Raw genomic sequence first — 20,645 nt, forward strand, 5'->3', positions numbered from 1 at the left:
GAGCACAACTCGCATGTAGCTACTACTAAAAAATACTCAAAATATGCCATATACATGCACATACACATACATATATGCACATACATACATATGTACATATGGTAATCAAATACACATTGTTTTTATCACAAGCGGAAATGTTGGCTCAGCATAATTGCTCGCAGCTCGGCTACAAAACAGGTGCATTCACACTCACATTCACATTCAGATTCCATACAGCTTACACTGGCATTACAGGCATATATATATATGTATATTATATAAATGTAAGAAGTCAAGATCAAATATTTGTTATGCTAATCGCTCTTGTTGGGTCTGTCACAATAGTTAAGGGTATCAACATAAGCCACAAAGACCTTGCCTTAAATACTAGTCTAAACAATACCAGAAAACAAATCATAAGCCTACACATTATTATTTTTAGCTTAAAGTTATGTCATAAATATTAATTGAGCAAAATTTTTACGCATATATATTTCGCAAGAATGTTGGGGTTACAGTTCAAATTGCCAAATTTTATGATTCACTCATAAATTGGTGAAAATTAAAAAAAAATAACCTTAAAGAAAACAAAAATAGTTATACAAACACTATCGAGCAATGGGATGTTATAGGACCTTAAAGACTTACCAATAAAAAAACATCAATGTATTGATATAGATATATATATATATATATATAACTTAACACCGATTACAACTCCTTTACTCATTGCGAAATTCAGAAGCCATTATAATAGCATTAAAAACAATTTATGTGTATATTTTTATCAGAGCATTTAACGATTTCAATCTAAAAGAATTTCACAAAACACTAAAATATAAAACACATATAAAATTTAACGTGATGTGGATAAGAGACAATTTGTTTTCCGAAGTAAATAAATTTGAGAATATATCATGGCATAAACAATCCAAAATGTTTAATTAAGAACAAGCATAAATTTGATATGATATGGAAGCAAGTCATTAAAAATTAATATAATATATATTTTCTCATTGTGGGAAATGAAATTAAAAGTTGCCTCAAAAAATTACCATTTAGATCAATTAAAATTTGTCTTCAGAACAATTGAATTGTGAGCTGCATTCCATTATTTATAAAATCGTTAAATTCCGAGCGAGTTCATAAATTTTTCTTAACGGCTTATTTTTGTTTCTTGGGCGCAACCAAAAAATTAAAAGAACCAACAAAGAAATCTTGTGGAACGTAACTTGATATTTTAACAGAAGCTCGCCTAAGATCGCAACATAAATTGAATATTTTCATTAGATTTCAGCATTAATTTATAGTTTTTTTTAATTGATTTGATATATTCTTTATTGCGAGCAATTGAAAATTAACAGAAAAGAAAAAGAAAAATGAAGTCTGCTGCAGAGCTGCTGAACTGCTGAGCTTCTGCATTGTGGGTCATTAATTGGACTACGAAGTCATAGATTTTAAATGGATAATCGTCTTTATTGACCCGCTTCTTTGACTTCTGCGTAATACATTAAAGACAATTCACGCTAGGCATAGTTAGCTCACAAAACATTGCCTAAGCCTGAGCACACAGATTGAAATGACTATTCTTTTTGGTTTTTACTTTGGCAATGGCAGGACTCCCATTGATTCTCTCTGACAGGACACAGTGTGTCTGGCACTAGCTCAACATTGCCCTTTATTTGCTCCTGCATGCACTCAAATTGTCGACTGCGCAGTCCATTGGAACTCCCATGCGGACATTCGCATTTACTGAAGTTGCTCGGACGCCAAAAGGCCGGACAGAGGCCACGATTGCAGTTGTAGATGTCGTCATTGAAAGTCGGCTTTTCTATGTAGGCGCAGCGACGTGGCGAATAATATCGGATTAAGGATTCCCGCATTAACACACAGCGGAATATGGGTGTTTGGGTGCCCGGACCACAGCTGCGATTACATTCACCGAAACCCAACAATTTCCAACTAAATCGGCGACGTTTTCGTTCCTTAATGCGCTGCGCATAGCTGGCATCGGTATCATTAATGAGCTTACCCGACTCATCCCAGATAGCCTGCAGTTCCTCTCCTTCGTTGACAGTGGAAGAGGCTATGGGTATGGTATAATTACACTGAATATCATTCACCTCACTCTGAATGTCAACCACGAAGTGCTGTCAAAGATAATTACATACTTAGTTTGAGATTCAATAAACATTCTTAATAAAGATTTACCATCAGAATCACAGCCTTGGCGAGCGGACCTCTTGATGTAAGCAAAGCATTTAGCTTATTATATTCGTAAGCATTATCATTAAAGTTGAATATCTTTAACTGATTTCTTGGTATGAGCAAGACTTCCTCGGCAGTTTTCAAAGCTGCAAAATACAATTTAACAAAAATTTAAATTTTTCCATCTTTCTACATTATATTTAATTGTGTATCTATAAACTTGCCCAATGAATTATTGCTTTGTATATTTTGCCTAATCGATAGATTCATTGCTCCAACTGGTAGTTTCGTAATGTAATTATATCCCTTTGTTGGATTCGTTTTGTTGAACAGTACAGAGACATGTTTGCACATTACCGAACCACATTTCACTTGGCTATCACGCGTCGTAACAGGACGTATTAACCCGCTGCTGTGCACCGCCTGAAAAATACAATCAAATATTGACTAAATCAAATTAATGCACTTCAGGATCATAGTATACCATGCTATAAGCAACAAAAGGACATGCTAGAGGGTATCGCTTAGTCTGATACACTCTTACATATAAATTAATGTTAATTGAAATTGATTTTGATTGATATCAATAAACTTTCTCATGTCAAGTCCTTTATTACGATTCCCCCCCTTTTGCAGATCTTGTTTAAGCATTTCTTGTTCACTGCGAATGTGAGAACATGAAGAGTTTATGTGGCTGCAAATATCGGTGGATGTGTTTGATCTTCTTTTAAATAAAGTCGAGTAGCATATCTCTGGCAGCAGAGACTGAAGCCACATTTCACACTCATTGCCGGCATTGCTCTAATCTAATGCACCTCCTAAGAGCCACTTGAATGTTTTGACACAGTTTTTCCTCTTTTTTTAGTTATATTTCGAGTGTGGGCAGAGAGCCATTAAAACAATGGAAAGGCTTTGTATCTGGGCTAATTACATGTGTATGTAAGTATTTGAAATTATCAGGCGATAATGGGGTCATGTCAACAGAAGGCCCATCGCAACATTATCTATACATTTTTGTTTCTTTTACCAAGCCACGCTGCTCTTGCTACTGCTGCTGCGATGCGTATAGAAAAAAACTAATTAAATTATAAATTGGAAAGACCCGAAAGCCATATGAATATGGAAATCATTGGCAAACGATATTAATTAAGATTTATTACATTTGGCAGCTATTCAAGAACCTCACAGCTGCACTCACACTATGTGTGCGTGTGTGTGCGTGGCCACCCATAAAGCGGTTTAACCGACTCTATTACAAAGAAAGAGTACCTACATACCTACCTATATACATAGATATTCATATGTGTGCAATAGTATGTGCCAAGCGCTTGAGCAATTTGCATGCTTTTGGAGAAAATTGGCTTTAGACAATTTAACTTGGCCATAAAGAGAAATCAAAGGCATTCAACATTGAATTGTGGCTGCCCTTGCCGAATGCCCATCATTAAAACCCCAAAATGGATGACTACAGAAATATTTAAATGATCTATAAAACATTGGCATTCCGACTGAGACATAAGGTATATAGTTTACTTGAGTAAGTCGCGGAGTCATAAAACCATGCCTCTTATATGTACATATCTAATGGATATTTTCAAGTTTCGCTTTTACAGATGACATCACTTGGTGGCCCGTAAGCTTTCTGAGATAACGAGTTGAAATTAAATTTTATCGAGTTGCCAATTCAACAGACGCCAGAACTCAATTAAAATCTCGCCCACAGACCGGAAGAGGCAAAGTTATTATTTGCAGATGTTATAGAAAATAAGAGCCAAAAAAGGAAGAAAAACGATCGAGCATTGAATACCATTTAAATGCCCTATCTGATATATCTTCTAGATGGAAGTTTATCCAAGATGCTATATCGAAGAAATATCTTGGCAAAACTAGCTCACTCACCCGACAAATACCCTCCACACACACAGCCTGCCGTCTGTAGAAGTGAGTATAGTATACGGCCGGACGGTTGCACGGCGTGCCATCGGTGACCGATTGGTTCATACTAATGAATAAATCAGAGTTAGCCGCGCGGCAGAACAACATGCACTCGTCGTGTTCTTTCTCATATCCGACCCAATTATAGAAAGTCTCACGATATGGCATGTTATTAAATTTTTCGCATTGTTCATCGCGCAATCGCTGTTTTCCCGGTTTGCAGCGTTCCTCCTTGCATTGGCGATAACGCTTCAGCACTCCACTACATCCACTTTGACCATAGCCGGGGTAGAAACGCCTCTCCACTGTGCTCTCCATGGTCGAGTTTTTGAAGCTAAGAATAAATTGCATATAATAGATATACATATTACAAACACAATCTCCTAGGCACTTACCGCTCTAAGCACTTCCGTTGCTTAATTTGCACACAAGTAGTGGAACACTTACTCCACTTCTCCCAACGGTCCCAGGAGTAAAAAGTGCCCACTCTGTCAAATGCGCTCTGGTTGCGTTGCCGTGTTTGCTTGCTAACTTCATTCTCATCCACGTAATCAGTATAGTCATCATCAATATCGTCACTGAGCTCAGATTTGATCAACACATTCGTTGTATTATTGTCCGCTTGGGTGGCATTGTATAGATGAATTTTCGAACATAATAGCAATAAAATGCCTACAACGCTATTTAAGAAATTACAAATTTATTCCGATTCATTACTTTATTAAATGACAATATTTCCGAAGTATAATTTTTATTTGACTTATAAGTATATGGTCTGACATAATAACTTTTAATCATAAAATTTGTTTAAGGCAAGGTTAATTGCTGTAACTTGAAGTTTTCATCAAATTTTATTAGACATATAAATACTGTAAGCAATGCATGCATGCCTATAAATTTTACGAATGAGCTTTATATGAATTGTATTAGTGATACAATTATTTTTAATCGTGCGTGCACGAATAATACACATATAAATTTTATGAATGAGCTAATTCACATGTAATATAAATTGAACCCTGCTTATCTCTCGAATATTCAACATAATTCATAAACAAGTACACTGACCTTATCAACTGCATTCTTGTCGCTTATTCCAAATTTATGTACTATATGAACGTTCAAGTCTGATGAAGCGCATCGAATGCGTGTGCCATTACAAAAGCCTTAGACACAACTGAGAACATCTCGAAATATTTTTAATATTCTGGCCAAAAAGCACAAATATATACGAGGGCGGTAAACAAAATGTATGACATAGCAGAATATAAAAATTAAATTTTAATTTTGTATTAATTTATTAAAAAAAAAAACGGTTTTTTTTCTATCGCTCTCTTTCTTGCCAAATTTATAGACTACTCTCGAATATAAACAGCTCATCTTAGCTAGAGAAATTAGCCGCGCTGTATTACTCGCAACAATAAGATGTGAACACACACAGGCACACACACTCTCTCTCTCTCTCTATTACATATAACATATTAACATTCAAGCTCAACTATTTAACGCGTGGTCTAATCTATACACAAAAACATTTATATGTGAATAGATAAAGGATGAAATATAAAAGAATATGATCAGCTTTCATCGGATTCTGTGCGCTTTAGCAGGGGCTCCTTGATATTGTACTGCTTAACATATTTCTGTAAATATTATCAATAAAATATATTCATATATTTAAAGTTTACTTTAATTTTAACAGTGTTTCAGTACCTCGCAGAGTTCAACATCTAAGCGACAAATGGCTTGAAAGGATTCACTTGCAGCATTTTCTTTCGGATTGCTATTTAGTTTTACTTGAGGTAATCCATCTGCTCCGTTTTCCATCAATAACAGATTTTCTTTTATCAAAAACGATACAATCAGTGAATTTTGAACAGTGTCCATAAAGTTTTGTGGATTACAGATCAGTTTAAAATATGGTATTGGTTGATTATTGCCCGCTCGGTAAATAGTTTTAATCTGTTTCATCACATAATTCACAGCCGCCGAACCTTCGCCCCTGCGCTCGAGCTTGTCACTTTGTTTCGGGCGCTTTTCTACTGCCTAAAATATGGAATAATTAATAGAGTATTAAATATTGCATTATCAACTTACATTTGTAACGACTTTACGTGTTGCTCGTTGTTTGGCAACATGCTGTTTAGGCTCTACATTAATAAAAGGCAACATCGAGGCATTTGTAAAGCTAGGCATTCCATGCCGGCAAGCAAGGCGGCACAGCGCATTCCAATCCTCTGCATTATCTTTGAAAACAACATTGTTCTTTATAATGTAGGTACACACTTTAGGAAGTTCTCATCGCTAACTCGCTGTGGAGCCCTGCATTCAACATTTTGTATTTGTGCAGGGCTCTAAATTAACTTACTATTGCCGTACAATACATTCGATCAGTAAAATTCGTATTATATTGTATCGCCTTTCCAACTACTTCGTGATTGCGTCTTAAGAGTTCAGAATCCAGCAAAATCTCTGTTGAATTTGTTTTGCGCTCCTCATAGCCTTTGACAACATCGTTCGCTTTACCTAAAATGTCAAAAATGGCCGACATAGACTCGCCAAAAGAACGAGATTCGATCTTTTGCTCTAGGAAGAAAAAAGAGCGCCATTAGTTCGTATATTAGCAAAGTTTTCCCAAAACCTACCAATCTGTATATTTTTTTCAATTAGGTCTTGCAGCTGGATGATGCGCCCGTTTTCCTCAGCTTCTTCATCCTGTTGAGTCGATTGTATATCATCCGTGCAATTCATTGCGTTTATTTAAATATTTTATTTTAAGAATTTAAGAGCCAATTATTACTAATCTAGTAAACGGGTATCGATATTTTAAAAACGATAAATGCCCGATTTGTCAATCGAGTTCCAGGTCATATCGATAATTATGAATTTGTTCTAATTTCTTAATTAAAATTAATGCTTGCAAATTATAAATACAGCGTATATATTTTGCAATACGTTGACTTAAGCAAGCGCTCTCTGCAGACAAATAAATAAACTAACATACATATATATATATTACTATCAAATGAGTCGCATATTTAATTTGTTTAAATATTACATTATATTACTTCCTAAGCTTATTGCCCTGAGCAGGTGGTCGGTTGCCTTGCCCTGCATTTCCACCACGCATGCCTCCATTGCCAAGTCCTCCACCGCTAGGCCCACTGCGAACACCAAAGTTATTTCGATTTCCGCTTCGAGGTGCACGTTGGTTTTGATTTTGCGAGGAGTTGCCGCCACGATTTTTATTCATTTCAGCACGATTCCTCGATTTGGCTTGTGCATCTTCCTTAACCATGTCGATCACTTCGTCTGGAATACGTAGATACTTAATTGTGCTTCCACGTATGTAGCATTCGGGCATGCGCCAAAACCTGTCGCCATCCTAAACAGTATTAAAAATTTCATAAATAAATATGCCTTATTTAAAACAAAATAGATAAAAGAAGTTGTATATAAGTTTAATCCCTCCACGCGGTTCCGTACCTTTGAAGTACAAATTACATCACGTAAGTTAATATTCATCCAGGAATCGCAACTAACTAAATGTCCATTGTAGGTTTCTCCATTTTTTAGCTCTACCAGCTGTCAAAATAAATTGTTAAACGAATATAAACAAATGCAATTGGATCCAGCAGAACTAATCACCGGCATACGACTTACCATAGGATGACTTTGAGCCGTTTTTAAGAGTGATAATGGAAGCTAGAATTTAAAGTTTTCATATTATAATATATTATTATTATTAACCATTAGGAGTAAATATTGTTTACCATTTTTATTTTAGTTTTTATAGAAAGAAATAGGTAACTCAGAGAGGAAACTCTTCTGCAGTCGATATCAATCGTACATGTTAAAACGAATCAAAACAATGGTATTGGTTCTATCGAACTTGTTCACGAAAATTCAATGCAACTCTGGTCAAAGCAACATAAATATTTTTATTAACTTTTATAATATAGCAATTGCTATAAAAAGATCGGCTATAACATATAATATATAAACATGGCATCGAAAAGAAAACAAAATTTTGCTGTGTCTGATAGTGAAATATTTAAAAAGAAACACACTCTAGACTCAGATGAAGAAGACTCCGACGACTACGAACGGTGAGCTAAAACATGCTAATAATAAAGGAAAAATATAAAATTAATTATTATATACTTTTTAATTCAGAGACAATCTTAATGACAGTGATATAGAAGGTGGTGAAGAAGGTGTGGGTAAGGTAGAAGATGATGTCAAGATAACACCATTTAATATGCGTGAAGAACTGGAAGAGGGGCATTTTGATAAGGAAGGCCACTATCACTGGAACAAAGAAGCAGAAATTAAGGATAACTGGTTAGATAACATAGACTGGGTTAAGGTATTTAACTATTTATATAAATCACTATCAGTTAGAATAATTTCAATATTTATACAATAGGTAGAGAAAGATAAAAACTACTTTGATCCAAACAATGATGAAAACTCGGCGGATAGCAGTTTACCTGCTAAACCATTCAACCAGTCAATGGCCCTTACTAAAATGCTGGAGTATATGAAACCAGGTGAAAGTGTCCAAATGGCTTTGCAACGATTGGGTCGTAAGCGACCTAAGCTATCAACTCTCGAGAAGCTGCGGCAAAAGAAAGCCGGCATTGAGAACAATGAAACGCAACAAATTGCAAAACTAACGGAATTGGCAAACGAAATACTGTCAAATACTGGAAACATGGATATATATCAAGAAACATATGAAAAGATAAAACATAAACTAGAAGATTTGCCAAGCACAAGCAAGCCAATGGGCGATTCTTTCGATATGTATGCCGATGATTTCGAAGAAAAAGAGTCTAAGCTCTTAAAGGACTCACAAAAAGAAGCAAACGAGCCAAGTACAAATGAACTAAAATGGGAGTTTAAGTGGAAACAGACAGATGATGAAATACAGGGCCCATACAGTACAGAAAAAATGTTTAATTGGTCTCAAGGAGACTATTTTAAGACTGGAGTGTATGTACGCAAAGTTGGAGAGAATTCAAATTTTTATTCGAGCAATAGAATAGATTTTGATTTGTATTTGTAAGCCAATGTTTATACTTATCGCTAAGTAATGTTTTTGGTTTTCACTACGTTAGGAAATAAAGGAGCATTTTAAGTTTCGCAAGAGTTAATCGATGATCTATGGTGGACTTCGAGCTTAAATAAATATAATTGAAATAATGGAATCTTTGTTCTCCTGTACTTTGTTCGTGGGAAAATTGCTTCCAATAAAGAGCAAACCGTTTTCTACATTATTTTTTTTGCTAATATAATTTTATAAAAACCAACCGATATATTGTGGTGGTTCTCAATAACTAGATGTTTAAAAATATAGTTAAGTATTAATATGCATAAAAAGCTACATATTAATACAAAATAAGTAAATATGTGCTTCTGGTTTTTTTTCACGATAAGTTTAAAAAACTACTTTTAGAATAGCCGGACAATATATTGTGGTGGCTTATCGATAGCTATTTATTTGATAGTTCCGTTTTCAACATCTCTGTAACTAATAGCAACACATTGTTGTTTACAAAATTATTGACATAAGAAAATTAGAATACTTTTGTAGTTGTGTTCGTAATCCTCACAAATTCCGGCTTCGCAAAATTTATCGGCCAGCACCCACTGGTCACATAAAAAATTGCAAAAGCTCGAGTAACCATTTACGACGGTCAATAAATTGCGCGAAATGTTCAAAAATACGTTTCAATCAGGATTCTTGTCAATACTTTACAGCATTGGTTCCAAGCCGCTCCAGCTTTGGGATAAGAAAGTTCGAAATGGTCATATAAAACGAATAACCGATAATGATATTCAGAGTCTAGTACTTGAAATAGTTGGTACTAATGTTAGCACTACGTTTATCACATGCCCGGCCGATCCAAAGAAGACGCTGGGAATTAAGTTGCCATTTCTGGTGATGATAATCAAGAACATGAAGAAGTACTTTACATTCGAAGTTCAGGTAATACATACAGTTTCAGTAAAGAACGCTAGTTTCAATTATATATCTAAACAGGTTCTAGATGATAAAAATGTGCGACGCCGCTTTCGCGCCAGCAATTATCAATCGACCACACGGGTGAAGCCATTTATATGTACAATGCCCATGCGTTTGGATGAGGGTTGGAATCAAATACAATTTAATTTGTCTGATTTTACACGTCGCGCCTATGGTACTAACTATGTCGAAACACTAAGAGTACAGATCCATGCTAACTGTCGAATACGACGTGTATATTTTTCGGATCGATTGTATTCTGAAGATGAGCTGCCTCCTGAATTTAAATTATTTTTGCCTATACAAAAACCAGTTCAAAAGTCAAACGCGATATGCAGTTAACCAACATAATTGTCCATTTAATTGCAAAATACATGCATATATATATATTTATATATATATATATATATGTAAACATATAAAATATAAATATATATATATATATATATATATATATATAAATAACTAAAACCAGTTTATAAAAATCACTTGGCAACAAATTTTCTTGCAAGTCGGCATAATCGTTTATTTAAACACTTATATTTGTCAATTATGCATACTACATATTAATACAAACATTTGCAATAAAAATTAATTTCTGTGTAACTTCTTTCAGCCAAATTTTGTTAGCACTTCAGCGCCAGTCTCTGTGATCAGAATCGTATGCTCGAACTGTGCGCTCCGTGAATTGTCCAAGGTAATAGCCGTCCACCCGTCCTCCAAGATCCCAATTTCGCCACCGCCAAGAGACAGAATTGGTTCAATGGTGAAAGTCATGCCTGCTTGCATTTTACCCGCAACCTCATTATCTAAAATTTAATTGAAAAAGAAATTATTTATTTGGGCATAAACGTTACCATAACAATGCACAAATTGACTGTCTAGAATAATCTATTGCAGCACAACAAATTTGTGTCCTAGTCGTTTTTCTCACTCGCTCTCTCCGAGCAGCAGAACTGACAGCCTTAAGCCCGATTAGATAGATAGAGACAGGCGCCCCTACCTAACTTTTTTGATGCTTCTCTCAAATTTACATATGTATGTATGAGTGTATATACGTATGTATACAGTGAGGCAAAAATTGTTGCAATTCGTTCCTTTCGAATGCAGAACATTGACAGGGTTAGAAGAAACTTACACGATTTGGAAATGTTGTATGGTCAGTGGGGATATAAATAATAATCTTACCGTAGTGATAAATTTCGGGCGGCCCATGAAAGTAACTGCCAATGCCATGGCCAATAAATTCAGCTACCGATTCCAGCTGATGTTCCTCACAATATCTCTGTATGCACTTCCCAATTTCATAGAAGGGCACACCTGGAGCACATAGTTCGATGCACTTGTTTAGGCACTCGCGTGTGCAGTTCACCAAGAACTGACCACGTTCATCAACATCACCAACCAGAAAAGTCTCCGAACAATCGCCATGGCAACCATTTTGGTAAACAGTGACATCGATGTTAATAATGTCGCCGTCAAACAAGGGTCGATCGTCCGGTATACCATGGCAGGCAACATTGTTAATTGAAGTGCACAAGGACTTGGGGAATCCGGCATATCGCAGGGGGGATGGATAGGCGTTTAAAGAGAGTATTCGATGGTGAGCAAAGTTATCTATTTCATCCGTAGTTATGCCAACTTTAGCCATTTTACCACATTCCTGAAGTATCTGCGCGGCCAATTTGCCGCTTGATCTCATATGCTGAATCTGTTTGTCATTTTTTATTTCTGGACTTCCATTTGTGTTTCCCGGTGGCAGTGCTTTATAGTAATACGGAGGCTTTTGAATGTGATCGGGAACGCTGCGCTCATTAGAAACTGTTCCAGCAGCCGTTATCTTTTCCCATTTGCCGTTGTCTCTGTAATACAGAGATGCGTTTATAGTATTAGCATATTTGCCATTTTTAGCCGGTTAAATAATTTAATGGATTATATAAGAATAGTTTAGGATGGTCAGTTAGAACCTCGGGGATTCTATCAAAAATTTGCATGTGTGTATCTAAAACAAAGTTTTTAGGAAATTAATAATAAAAAAATATTTATTAATTGAGTAAGTTTTTGAGTGAAGTACTTTAATTTGAACTCAATAATTTGGTTTACAATGTCTCAGCTGTATATGTTTAACTGTAAGTAAACAAAAGGAGAAAATATACTCTTACAGTCATTATATCTTAAATATACCGTACCGCTTGCTTAATTGGAAGAAATTTCGGAGCATGTTTTGTCCACAAACATTCCAGCTATTTTTCGATACTTGGAACATCATTTTGATTATTTGTTTTTATTATTGTTTAAACTATAAGTAAACTAAAATACAATTCGAGCAGCTGGATACGGATTCATATCGATGATTTATCGACATAGTTATTTTGTATCGATAGTATTAGAAAAATTTGTAAACAAAAAAGCAGATATTTGTTAATAGAATAAATTGATATATAATGAGTTGTAACTATGCTGAAGGTCTTTCAGCTTACGAAAATAAAGGAATCCTTGGTGTACCGGAAGTAAGTAGTAACATAAAAATATATGATACATATAAAAGTGGTTGATTATATTTTCTTAGAATTTCGACAGCGAAGAAGTTGTGAATCAAAAATGCAAACAGTTGGCTAACTTAATTAAAGACTCAAAACATGTTGTATTTCATACAGGTGCTGGTCTCAGCACTTCAGCTGGTATCCCCGATTTTAGGTAATAAATAAAGAATTTCAACGTATAAAACTAAAGTAATTGTAAAATTTATAGGGGGCCTAAAGGTGTATGGACACTGGAAGAAAAAGGAGAAAAGCCTACTTTCAACACATCTTTTGATGAGGCCAAACCGACAAAATCTCACATGGCTTTGAAGGCTTTAGTTGAACATGGATATGTACAATATATTGTTTCACAAAATATCGATGGGTTGCATTTGAAGTCTGGACTAGATCGCAAGTACTTGGCGGAGCTGCACGGAAATATTTTCATAGAGCAATGCCAAAAATGTCGACGACAGTTTATAAGGAAGACCGCTGTCGAAACAGTGGGTCAAAAGCTATTGGGACGCTCATGCAGATCCGTTGATGTAAGCCAAAATCGCAGCTGTCGAGGAGGAGTGTTGCAGGATAACGTATTGGATTGGGAACACGATTTACCCGAACGTGATCTCGATATGGCATTCATGAACTCCACGTACGAGTATTTTCCATTACTTATTCTACAATTTGCCAATATAAACTATATATACTTTAATTAGTTTAGCAGATGTTAACATAACCCTTGGCACTACTCTGCAAATTATACCTAGTGGAAATTTACCTCTCAAAAATCTAAAGCATGGTGGAAAGCTTGTCATATGCAACCTGCAGCCCACAAAGCATGTGAGTAAACTAATGAAGTTTTTAATATTGTAATATCAAATTGAGTTTTTATTGCAGGACAAGAAAGCACACATTAATATTTCAAGTTATATTGATACTATATTAGAAAAAGTTTGCAAACGATTAGGTATCGAGATTCCAGAGTACTCCGAAGATCGCGATCCTACAAAGCTTACCAACATTTCGGAATGGACACTGCCGCAAGAATATGTCAAACAGTTGGATAAAAAATTCAAGGAGCATCAGAAAACTTTAGCAAACAATAGCAATAAGCAACTTATCACTAAGAAACTTATCAAAAAGCGCAAACGAAGCGAATCAACAGAATTTAAATAATTGTAGATCCTATTATATATAGAGTTTAAGTCAAATCGTAACATAATTAACAATATTATCTAAAAATTAAATTAAATTCTTATCTAGAAATGTTTCAAAATTGGACGATTCTGCAATGATTGCAACTCGCTCAGCATCGTAGCCACATTAAATCGTAAACGTTGAAATGTTGACAAAGGCAGCTCCAAGGTACGATGTTCGCCATTATTTAATTTAAAATGCAATACTATTGTGGGCTTATCCAGTTGGGCCATTCTATAATAAAGGAAATCATTTACTTAGATATGTAAATACATATTTATATATAAAAATCAGACTATTTGGGCGTTCTTTTTGCAATACAATTAAGTATTTTAGCACTTTCACATAACGGCAAAAGAGTTTTATATAAATATAGAATGCATACGCTTGCATTGATCGCCAACTTAACTTACGTTGAGCCCAAAGAAATATTTATACGCCATTGCACGTCTAACATTTTTGCTCTTTCCATTTTGGTTTCAGCAAAATTTCTACTAAGCGTTGTACGGTGGTTAATCAGCACCTTGGTCAAATCCTCCGCGCAAGCATCTGTAAAACTAGACATGTAAAATTAGACGTTGACTTAATCAATTACTTTGAATACATAAATTAATTTAATTACATATAGGCATGTAGTATGTATAAATCTAAGCTTACCACAAATCGTCTATTAAGCACTGCCGCAGTTCTTGATCCTTTACCACACCTTTTGGATAGCGTAAATAGATTTGCATTATTAACAGCACCATTGTAAACAATTCGCAAAAATTCTTGGGCACTTCGTGGCCTGCATTTTTAATTTTGTTTATTGCAAGTTCCAAAACGTCAGCTGACGATTTTTTTGTTTCGATATAGTGTACTGAGATTTGAATTAAGACACGTAGAGTTGATTTACTTAATTGCGGAATATATATGGTGTATGGTTTGACGCTTTTTAAAACGTGATAGCGAAAGTTTAAGGACATTTTGTAATTGAAAATTTTCCTGGATAAACAAGAACCCAATTGGCCGCTCCAATTGCACTAGATCAATATAGCGATGCGCGACATGAACGTTCATGAACAAAATCATCGCATGCATTAGTGATGAGCGATAATTGCAAATATGAATTCACGACTAGATGTTTTCTTTAAAAATTTCAAAACAGGGTTTTTGTTTAAATTTTATATATTTAATAATTCAAATATTTCAATATCTGGATTTACATCACTATTTGATATTTGGATGAGGGAAAATATTAAAATCTTTACAACTACTATATCTCGCTAAGCGGATGTTTTTAGAAAATTATTAAAGATCTTCATTAAAATCGTTGCGCAGTAAATTAAAACCAAAATGATTTTAATATTGAACCTGTTAATTAAATGGATACTAATTGATAAGATTGCGATTTGATATTTATAATTTTTTGAGATAACATAACGCCAATCAAATTATTAACAAAATTTCGACGAAGCAATATAAACATGTTAGCATAGTACCGAAATTGACCAGAAACGCTGATAGGACTGGTGGATTTATTACTTTTAAATTAAATTATAATTAGTAAACATTTTGATTTTGGTTGTAGGAATATAGACGAGCTACAAGATAAGATACAATAAGTGCTTACATACATGCATATGTACACAGTCGTACATACATTAATAAGCAAAATTACGGTTGTTTAATGATTTTTGATTGCAGATGGAAATCATAATGATTAGATTTTGTACATTTTTTGTATACTTTAATTTGCATTGAGTTGGTATATGCATAAATGAATTGCTGTCACACATTTGAATTTCTTATGTTCTCTTGTTTTAAACTAATGCAATACAAACAAAATGCTCCCGTTCGATATACAATATCATTTCTATTTGTTATATTATTTTTTTGTTTTTGCTTTTGTTTTGTTATGCGATAAAGAACTACTAATAACGCGGCCCGCTTCCTCAAATTGCTGTTTCTTTCCTCTCCATCTCATCTTGAGGTGACGGCACCGACACACACGCACGCATGGAATTATTAGCTGATGCTGCTGCTTATGCTGGCAGCTGTAGCTTCTTGCCTTTGAGCACTTTGGTAATATACAGATAGAAGAAATCGCAGTAAAGAATAGTTTGAACGATGCCCGCAAAGATCGCAATCAGATCATAATGCGACTCTACCATATAGCGATAGACCCAATTAAGCAGATATAGAGCACGGTAGGAGCCGAGGGCAAACAAATAATGGCTTGTAATCGATTCAGCTTCTCCGGTCTTGCTCACCAGAAACAGTTGTGGTAATATAGCAACCGATTCCAAATAGATCGAGAACGTCCAGAGCACCTCCATCAAGGTAAAATCATGATTAATTACCAATGAGAGCAGAGCGCACGGTATTAGTAAAAATTCAATGCGGAACGAATCGTGATTGTGGTCATAGGTGGCTTTAAATTTCACATACATCAAATAAACCGTGGCGCCCGACGTTGCCAGGAAAAGCACCTTCATAACAGAGTTGTAGAGGCTGACGTATGTGGTGAAGAGGTCCAGATAACGTGTCAGATAGACGACAGCGAAGAGTATTTGAGATTTTCCCGAAATGCCGGCGCATGATCTGGTTTTCCATATTTTCAGTAAAAGAATTATAATAGCAAATACATGCGATAAGTCTCCAGCGAACCGAAAAATATTCATTCTGACTGATTCGTAAGTTCTTTTTTCTTTTTCTTTCGTTTTAGTGTGAAATGTTCTTTCTTGAAGTTGTTTTATTTTTTGCGACGTCCCCCTAAATTGAACCAAATGATATGCAATTATGTTTCAATGTTATAGCAAATATGATAAGGTACTTTACCAAACTGAATTATTTGTTTAATTTTCACTTGTTTTGCCAACGAGTTAAAAACTTTTTGGTGTTGTGCCGCCTATATGTACGTAGAATGTCGGCACAAAAGAGAGAAACAAAGAGAGCCAAAGTGACGTGGCCACATACATATATGAGCGCCAGAGACGTTTGAGCACAACTTATGTGTTCTCAATAGAATACAAATACAGGGCTGCACCAAAAAATCAAGTAAGGCCGATTCGATTAAATGTGTCCATTTTCGCCTAAAAACGATAACAATCGATGCGTCGATGAGCTGCTTGTTTGCGATTTGGACGCATTAGTTTGTTTAACAATTTATTTTCACATTACCAAGCAGATAACTATAAACAGTAAAAGTTAATATTTTGTTAATAAACATATAGAGTAACGGCCCTAAAATGGTAAGTTCGTGAAGAAAATCAAATAATATGGTCAGAAGTACGCATATTAGATATACGTTTGTGCCGACTTTGCCGGCCATGCTTGTTTTTTTTTTTTTAATTTATGTTTTTTTTTTTCTTAGACTATTGGGAAGAATAACAAAATGATTCAGCACCTGAACTATCGGGTGCGGATTGTACTGCAGGACTCAAGAACGTTTATTGGAACGTTTAAAGCATTCGATAAACATATGAATCTTATATTGGGCGATTGCGAAGAGTTCCGCAAAATCCGCTCTAAGAACTCTAAAGTACCGGAGCGTGAGGAGAAACGTGTGCTGGGATTTGTACTGCTGCGTGGCGAGAATATAGTTTCCCTTACAGTCGAAGGACCGCCGCCACCCGAGGAAGGTCTGCCCCGTGTGCCCATTCCAGGCGCTGCTCCGGGTCCAGGTATTGGTCGTGTCGCTGGCCGTGGTGTACCAATGAACATTTCGTCCGTACCGGCTGGCCTTCAAGGACCCGTCAGGGGCGTAGGCGGTCCCGCCCAACAGCATATGGCTCCGATGGGTCGCGGCGTACCCCGAGCTCCGATGATGGGTGCTCCACCACCGGGCATGATTCCTGGTGGTATTCCGGCTATGCCGGGCAGTCTTGGACGGGGTGCACCACCACCCATGAGAGGACCACCACCAATGATGCGTGGCGCACCACCACCGGGACGAGGTGGATATTAATAAACAACTGCGCTTATCTTTATAGTATATAAAATAAAATAAAAGAAAATTTCAGTCAATACTTGCCCTTAGAGCCTTATGTGGGTCAACGAGATTTAACTGCCTTCATTGTTATACGATTTCAGTGTTACTTCTATGTGGACAAATCGAGGTATCTAAAACAATTGGTCTATCTGTATCTTACTAAACTGTCATCTTTTATTTTTAAATAGGAAAATTTTTGTTTTCCTTGCTTAAAATGTTTAATATTTGAATATTACAGACATTGATTTGATTTCTTTTATTGATATTCATGGATTTTTAGTTTTACATCAATTTCAAATTTGATGAAAAAAGAGCTTACATGTTGTAAATATATAGTTAATATGTATATACGTGAAACATTGCTTATATGTAAAAGTGTTGTCCATCATCTTCAATACTTACATATGTATTTGGTAATTATGTTATCTTTTTATTTAGTTTCATACAATACAATATTATAATTTTCTTTAGAAAGTCATGCTACCCTTGTAGTCTATATAATATAGCATATAAACATTATGCCCAAATGGTAGACAGGTCCCACACCTTAATTAACCGATCTTGGCCAACTGTGAGTAAACGCTTGCGATCCTCATCCAGATCCATGTGCACAATGGAATGCTTGGCGTCGTGAAAGGCTGCCAAAGAGGGTCGCTCCACTGTCTGCAGCTGCTTAAAGCAGGGATCACAGCAGCGCACATCGAACTCAAAGCCCATTATTGGTATATTAATACGGTTCGTTGAACAATTATCGCAAACAGCTTTTCCGCAATGACGACAATGATGCTGACGTATGCCTAAAACGACATCAGAATTTAATATTAATTCGTAAATTAATCATACCATGCAAAAATTGTGTCACTTGCCCAATTGCTTTTGATCCATCATCGAACGGAAGTTCCAAAAGAATGGCCTCGAACATAGCTGGCAATTGTTGGACTCCACCCAGCCGGGCACCTCCTTGCGCATCGCATTCATTTCCCAAAACACTACCACCGAATCCTCGCCACACGTTATCAATTGCTGAGTGTGATTTGCGTACGCTAAAGCTGAGACTTTGTTACTAAACGGAAGCAAATATACATTAATTTAGTTAATACTTCCTTATATGTTTGTAGAGATTTATAGGAGGCTTAAGGATTTGGTTGCAGATGTTATGGAAAGGTAATACATAAATAAAATGTTTGTGAAGAAGAGAATTAAATGAGCGTAAATAAAGATAAAGTACATTAATTTAATAATTACTGCAATGAGGACTTTTACAGAAGAAATTAATAAAAAAGACCAAATTTATGGAGGGCAAAAAAATATATGTAGATATAATCCAGCAATCGAATTGAGATGTAATGTAGAGGGATACTATTATTGGTTAATAATATGGTTGTGGATGTATAAAAAATATATTTATTACATATATATTTGATATTTATATTACCTATGACCCTGGAGCTCGTAGATTGTGCCGCGTTTGCCGCCAACATCCCAAACAATAACAGATTGATCGCAGGCGCCACTGAATAAAAGCTGCGGTCCTTCAACCCATCGTAAGCAACGAATACCAGCTACAAAAGATGTGATTAATGAGAAGCTTCTAAGCATTTTAAATATAACATGTACAGATTATTCAAAAAACCTAAGGCCTAACTTAATGGCAATAGAATAAATAATGAATAGCAAAGTTAAAGACCCAAATCTTTTGTTCGGCTTATAGTTTTTTACACTATACTCTATTTACCAGTATGTCCTTTGAATGTAGTGATAAGCTGCACCCCCTGCGCTTCGCAGCGCAACATTGTGATTTGACCCGCATGATCTCCAATGAAAGCGTACTTTGCCAGTGCATCGAACCTAGATTAATTAACGTTTGATAAAAAAATCTCACACATTAAGCAGAGATTACAGATTTACTCACTGAAGCGCTGTGCATGGCGTTTCGAAAGTGTATCCGCCCACTCGTTTCGCTGTTTCTGTGCAATGGTATGCGAACTGTTTATCTTTGCCAGCAGAGAGTATCCAATTGTGAGTCTTCGAGAATACAACGGCTACAACGCGACCCTGATGCGATAAATAGTCGCGCATGAATGATAAGCGATTGCAGTCCTCGGATAGTGTGTATTGGGTGACGGTGCCGTTGTCCTGGCCAATGTACAATTGCCGTTGCTCCTGTACATATTCGATAGCAGTGCAGCCCGATGGCATATATTGGCAAATACTGGGCCAATATTGTCCAGAATCACGTTTAAGCCACACACGAACCGTTCTATATAAATATATATTTTAGGGAAATTGTATTTCTTTGCGATAAGAAAATGTAATGTAGTGGAAATTTAGTTTGTTTATTTACGCACTTGTCGTCAGATACGCTAATTACACCGTTTTCGCCCGGTATTAAAATAGCTGCATTTACATCGTCACCGCTGCCCTCTAACTTGCTAAGCAACTCCGGCTTTTTGGTCGACAAAAAGCGATCATTGTTGCTGCGTTGCGCTGGTTTTATCTCGGCTGCCATTCTTCTACTGAGAGAGAGCGAGAGTTAGGATCTATAACAAATACTGCTAGTGCGTGTGGGTGTATGTCCGTGTGAATTGGATAAATTAACACCGATAAGCTTTCAGTGTTATACGCTATTTATTTTAATTTGCTTAAACGAATAACTGAATGAATCACAAATAAACTGATTTTATCCAAAAATTAAGATCAGTGTGACCCCAAATGAAATGGTTATTCTTCAATTAATTAAAGAGGGTACACTTTTCCAATAAGAAGTCCAAAACTATCGATTATATGTTAATTTAAA

General features: G+C 35.8%; 10 protein-coding genes across 14 annotated transcripts; 4 read left to right on the forward strand and 6 right to left on the reverse strand.

Moving 5' to 3' along the window:
- Positions 1-1,421: 1,421 nt before the first annotated feature.
- Positions 1,422-5,418, reverse strand: LOC111592675 (thrombospondin type-1 domain-containing protein 4-like). The gene is made up of 6 exons (XM_023305042.2): positions 5,194-5,418; positions 4,521-4,805; positions 4,090-4,459; positions 2,415-2,613; positions 2,194-2,336; positions 1,422-2,132 (listed from the first exon to the last, which is right to left on the reverse strand). Exons 1-6 carry the CDS (start codon positions 5,205-5,207, stop codon positions 1,566-1,568), a joined length of 1,578 nt encoding a protein of 525 aa, XP_023160810.2. The 5' UTR covers positions 5,208-5,418; the 3' UTR covers positions 1,422-1,565.
- Positions 5,419-5,428: 10 nt separating this feature from the next.
- On the reverse strand, positions 5,429-6,942 carry LOC111592672 (non-structural maintenance of chromosome element 4). Of its 3 annotated transcripts, none has more exons than XM_023305036.2 (5): positions 6,771-6,942; positions 6,494-6,711; positions 6,223-6,390; positions 5,839-6,171; positions 5,430-5,768 (listed from the first exon to the last, which is right to left on the reverse strand). In XM_023305036.2, exons 1-5 carry the CDS (start codon positions 6,874-6,876, stop codon positions 5,703-5,705), a joined length of 891 nt encoding a protein of 296 aa, XP_023160804.1. In that variant the 5' UTR covers positions 6,877-6,942; the 3' UTR covers positions 5,430-5,702. The 3 variants fall into 3 exon arrangements, with proteins under 3 accessions (XP_023160807.1, XP_023160804.1, XP_023160806.1); XM_023305038.2 differs by lacking the exon at positions 5,430-5,768 and having other exon boundaries at positions 5,950-5,966; positions 6,030-6,171; XM_023305039.2 differs by lacking the exon at positions 6,771-6,942 and having other exon boundaries at positions 5,429-5,768; positions 6,223-6,371; positions 6,494-6,554.
- A 215-nt stretch (positions 6,943-7,157) lies between these two features.
- On the reverse strand, positions 7,158-7,969 carry LOC111592674 (U6 snRNA-associated Sm-like protein LSm4). The gene is made up of 4 exons (XM_023305041.2): positions 7,899-7,969; positions 7,789-7,830; positions 7,612-7,710; positions 7,158-7,510 (listed from the first exon to the last, which is right to left on the reverse strand). Exons 1-4 carry the CDS (start codon positions 7,899-7,901, stop codon positions 7,190-7,192), a joined length of 465 nt encoding a protein of 154 aa, XP_023160809.1. The 5' UTR covers positions 7,902-7,969; the 3' UTR covers positions 7,158-7,189.
- A 60-nt stretch (positions 7,970-8,029) lies between these two features.
- Positions 8,030-9,338, forward strand: LOC111592671 (CD2 antigen cytoplasmic tail-binding protein 2 homolog). Its single transcript, XM_023305035.2, has 3 exons — positions 8,030-8,234; positions 8,302-8,494; positions 8,555-9,338. The coding sequence occupies exons 1-3, from the start codon at positions 8,131-8,133 to the stop codon at positions 9,194-9,196; spliced, it is 939 nt and encodes a 312-aa protein (XP_023160803.1). The 5' UTR covers positions 8,030-8,130; the 3' UTR covers positions 9,197-9,338.
- A 506-nt stretch (positions 9,339-9,844) lies between these two features.
- LOC111592673 (cilia- and flagella-associated protein 20) lies at positions 9,845-10,529 on the forward strand. Its single transcript, XM_023305040.1, has 2 exons — positions 9,845-10,120; positions 10,175-10,529. The coding sequence occupies exons 1-2, from the start codon at positions 9,845-9,847 to the stop codon at positions 10,496-10,498; spliced, it is 600 nt and encodes a 199-aa protein (XP_023160808.1). The 3' UTR covers positions 10,499-10,529.
- A 145-nt stretch (positions 10,530-10,674) lies between these two features.
- On the reverse strand, positions 10,675-14,908 carry LOC111592668 (methionine aminopeptidase 1D, mitochondrial). 3 transcript variants are annotated; one of them, XM_023305032.2, is made up of 4 exons: positions 12,812-12,898; positions 12,346-12,466; positions 11,345-12,018; positions 10,675-10,965 (listed from the first exon to the last, which is right to left on the reverse strand). In XM_023305032.2, the coding sequence occupies exons 2-4, from the start codon at positions 12,423-12,425 to the stop codon at positions 10,769-10,771; spliced, it is 951 nt and encodes a 316-aa protein (XP_023160800.1). In that variant the 5' UTR covers positions 12,426-12,466; positions 12,812-12,898; the 3' UTR covers positions 10,675-10,768. The 3 variants fall into 3 exon arrangements, with proteins under 3 accessions (XP_023160800.1, XP_023160799.1, XP_023160801.2); XM_023305031.2 differs by lacking the exons at positions 12,346-12,466; positions 12,812-12,898 and adding exons at positions 14,289-14,432; positions 14,533-14,908 and having other exon boundaries at positions 10,681-10,965; XM_023305033.2 differs by lacking the exons at positions 10,675-10,965; positions 11,345-12,018; positions 12,346-12,466; positions 12,812-12,898 and adding exons at positions 13,904-14,109; positions 14,289-14,432; positions 14,533-14,906.
- Positions 12,533-13,935, forward strand: LOC111592670 (NAD-dependent protein deacetylase Sirt6). The gene is made up of 5 exons (XM_023305034.2): positions 12,533-12,666; positions 12,726-12,853; positions 12,908-13,330; positions 13,395-13,518; positions 13,576-13,935. Exons 1-5 carry the CDS (start codon positions 12,601-12,603, stop codon positions 13,852-13,854), a joined length of 1,020 nt encoding a protein of 339 aa, XP_023160802.2. The 5' UTR covers positions 12,533-12,600; the 3' UTR covers positions 13,855-13,935.
- A 513-nt stretch (positions 14,909-15,421) lies between the features above and the next one.
- On the reverse strand, positions 15,422-16,880 carry LOC111592562 (ER lumen protein-retaining receptor). The gene is made up of 2 exons (XM_023304860.2): positions 16,696-16,880; positions 15,422-16,629 (listed from the first exon to the last, which is right to left on the reverse strand). Exon 2 carries the CDS (start codon positions 16,536-16,538, stop codon positions 15,900-15,902), a length of 639 nt encoding a protein of 212 aa, XP_023160628.1. The 5' UTR covers positions 16,539-16,629; positions 16,696-16,880; the 3' UTR covers positions 15,422-15,899.
- A 67-nt stretch (positions 16,881-16,947) lies between these two features.
- LOC111592563 (small nuclear ribonucleoprotein-associated protein B) lies at positions 16,948-17,865 on the forward strand. Its single transcript, XM_023304861.2, has 2 exons — positions 16,948-17,108; positions 17,231-17,865. The coding sequence occupies exons 1-2, from the start codon at positions 17,106-17,108 to the stop codon at positions 17,822-17,824; spliced, it is 597 nt and encodes a 198-aa protein (XP_023160629.1). The 5' UTR covers positions 16,948-17,105; the 3' UTR covers positions 17,825-17,865.
- A 335-nt stretch (positions 17,866-18,200) lies between these two features.
- Positions 18,201-20,588, reverse strand: LOC111592599 (WD repeat and FYVE domain-containing protein 2). The gene is made up of 6 exons (XM_023304923.2): positions 20,197-20,588; positions 19,761-20,108; positions 19,584-19,696; positions 19,284-19,410; positions 18,715-18,911; positions 18,201-18,645 (listed from the first exon to the last, which is right to left on the reverse strand). Exons 1-6 carry the CDS (start codon positions 20,355-20,357, stop codon positions 18,365-18,367), a joined length of 1,227 nt encoding a protein of 408 aa, XP_023160691.1. The 5' UTR covers positions 20,358-20,588; the 3' UTR covers positions 18,201-18,364.
- Between the last annotated feature and the right edge of the window lie 57 nt (positions 20,589-20,645).

The sequence above is a fragment of the Drosophila hydei genome, unplaced genomic scaffold (assembly GCF_003285905.1).
Source record: "Drosophila hydei strain 15085-1641.00,03,60 unplaced genomic scaffold, DhydRS2 tig00000149-arrow-pilon, whole genome shotgun sequence".
Classification (NCBI taxonomy): Eukaryota; Metazoa; Arthropoda; class Insecta; order Diptera; family Drosophilidae; genus Drosophila; species Drosophila hydei.

What these genes read in the sequence shown, in the direction of transcription:
- LOC111592668 (XM_023305031.2), bottom strand. Translation starts at nt 14,840, where the DNA reads ATGTCCTTAAACTTTCGCTATCACGTTTTAAAAAGCGTCAAACCATAC. An exon ending in TGCTTAATAGACGATTTGTG is followed by an intron (nt 14,433 to 14,532) that starts GTAAGCTTAGAT and finishes TTACATGTCTAG; the next exon opens with TTTTACAGATGCTTGCGCGG. An exon ending in AATATTTCTTTGGGCTCAAC is followed by an intron (nt 12,019 to 14,288) that starts GTAAGTTAAGTT and finishes TCTGTATTACAG; the next exon opens with AGACAACGGCAAATGGGAAA.
- LOC111592670 (XM_023305034.2), top strand. Translation starts at nt 12,601, where the DNA reads ATGAGTTGTAACTATGCTGAAGGTCTTTCAGCTTACGAAAATAAAGGA. An exon ending in ATGGCATTCATGAACTCCAC is followed by an intron (nt 13,331 to 13,394) that starts GTACGAGTATTT and finishes TACTTTAATTAG; the next exon opens with TTTAGCAGATGTTAACATAA. An exon ending in ACCTGCAGCCCACAAAGCAT is followed by an intron (nt 13,519 to 13,575) that starts GTGAGTAAACTA and finishes TTTTTATTGCAG; the next exon opens with GACAAGAAAGCACACATTAA.
- LOC111592562 (XM_023304860.2), bottom strand. Translation starts at nt 16,538, where the DNA reads ATGAATATTTTTCGGTTCGCTGGAGACTTATCGCATGTATTTGCTATT.
- LOC111592674 (XM_023305041.2), bottom strand. An exon ending in CGGCTCAAAGTCATCCTATG is followed by an intron (nt 7,711 to 7,788) that starts GTAAGTCGTATG and finishes TTATTTTGACAG; the next exon opens with CTGGTAGAGCTAAAAAATGG. An exon ending in ATGTAATTTGTACTTCAAAG is followed by an intron (nt 7,511 to 7,611) that starts GTACGGAACCGC and finishes AATACTGTTTAG; the next exon opens with GATGGCGACAGGTTTTGGCG.
- LOC111592671 (XM_023305035.2), top strand. Translation starts at nt 8,131, where the DNA reads ATGGCATCGAAAAGAAAACAAAATTTTGCTGTGTCTGATAGTGAAATA. An exon ending in GACTCCGACGACTACGAACG is followed by an intron (nt 8,235 to 8,301) that starts GTGAGCTAAAAC and finishes TTTTTAATTCAG; the next exon opens with AGACAATCTTAATGACAGTG. An exon ending in ATAACATAGACTGGGTTAAG is followed by an intron (nt 8,495 to 8,554) that starts GTATTTAACTAT and finishes TTTATACAATAG; the next exon opens with GTAGAGAAAGATAAAAACTA.
- LOC111592675 (XM_023305042.2), bottom strand. An exon ending in CAACGGAAGTGCTTAGAGCG is followed by an intron (nt 4,460 to 4,520) that starts GTAAGTGCCTAG and finishes ATTTATTCTTAG; the next exon opens with CTTCAAAAACTCGACCATGG. An exon ending in ACAAAGCAATAATTCATTGG is followed by an intron (nt 2,337 to 2,414) that starts GCAAGTTTATAG and finishes TGTATTTTGCAG; the next exon opens with CTTTGAAAACTGCCGAGGAA.
- LOC111592599 (XM_023304923.2), bottom strand. Translation starts at nt 20,357, where the DNA reads ATGGCAGCCGAGATAAAACCAGCGCAACGCAGCAACAATGATCGCTTT. An exon ending in TACATTCAAAGGACATACTG is followed by an intron (nt 19,411 to 19,583) that starts GTAAATAGAGTA and finishes CATCTTTTGTAG; the next exon opens with CTGGTATTCGTTGCTTACGA. An exon ending in TACGAGCTCCAGGGTCATAG is followed by an intron (nt 18,912 to 19,283) that starts GTAATATAAATA and finishes GCTTCCGTTTAG; the next exon opens with TAACAAAGTCTCAGCTTTAG.
- LOC111592673 (XM_023305040.1), top strand. Translation starts at nt 9,845, where the DNA reads ATGTTCAAAAATACGTTTCAATCAGGATTCTTGTCAATACTTTACAGC. An exon ending in ACTTTACATTCGAAGTTCAG is followed by an intron (nt 10,121 to 10,174) that starts GTAATACATACA and finishes ATATCTAAACAG; the next exon opens with GTTCTAGATGATAAAAATGT.
- LOC111592672 (XM_023305036.2), bottom strand. Translation starts at nt 6,876, where the DNA reads ATGAATTGCACGGATGATATACAATCGACTCAACAGGATGAAGAAGCT. An exon ending in GAATGTATTGTACGGCAATA is followed by an intron (nt 6,391 to 6,493) that starts GTAAGTTAATTT and finishes TACATTATAAAG; the next exon opens with AACAATGTTGTTTTCAAAGA. An exon ending in TAGATGTTGAACTCTGCGAG is followed by an intron (nt 5,769 to 5,838) that starts GTACTGAAACAC and finishes TAATATTTACAG; the next exon opens with AAATATGTTAAGCAGTACAA.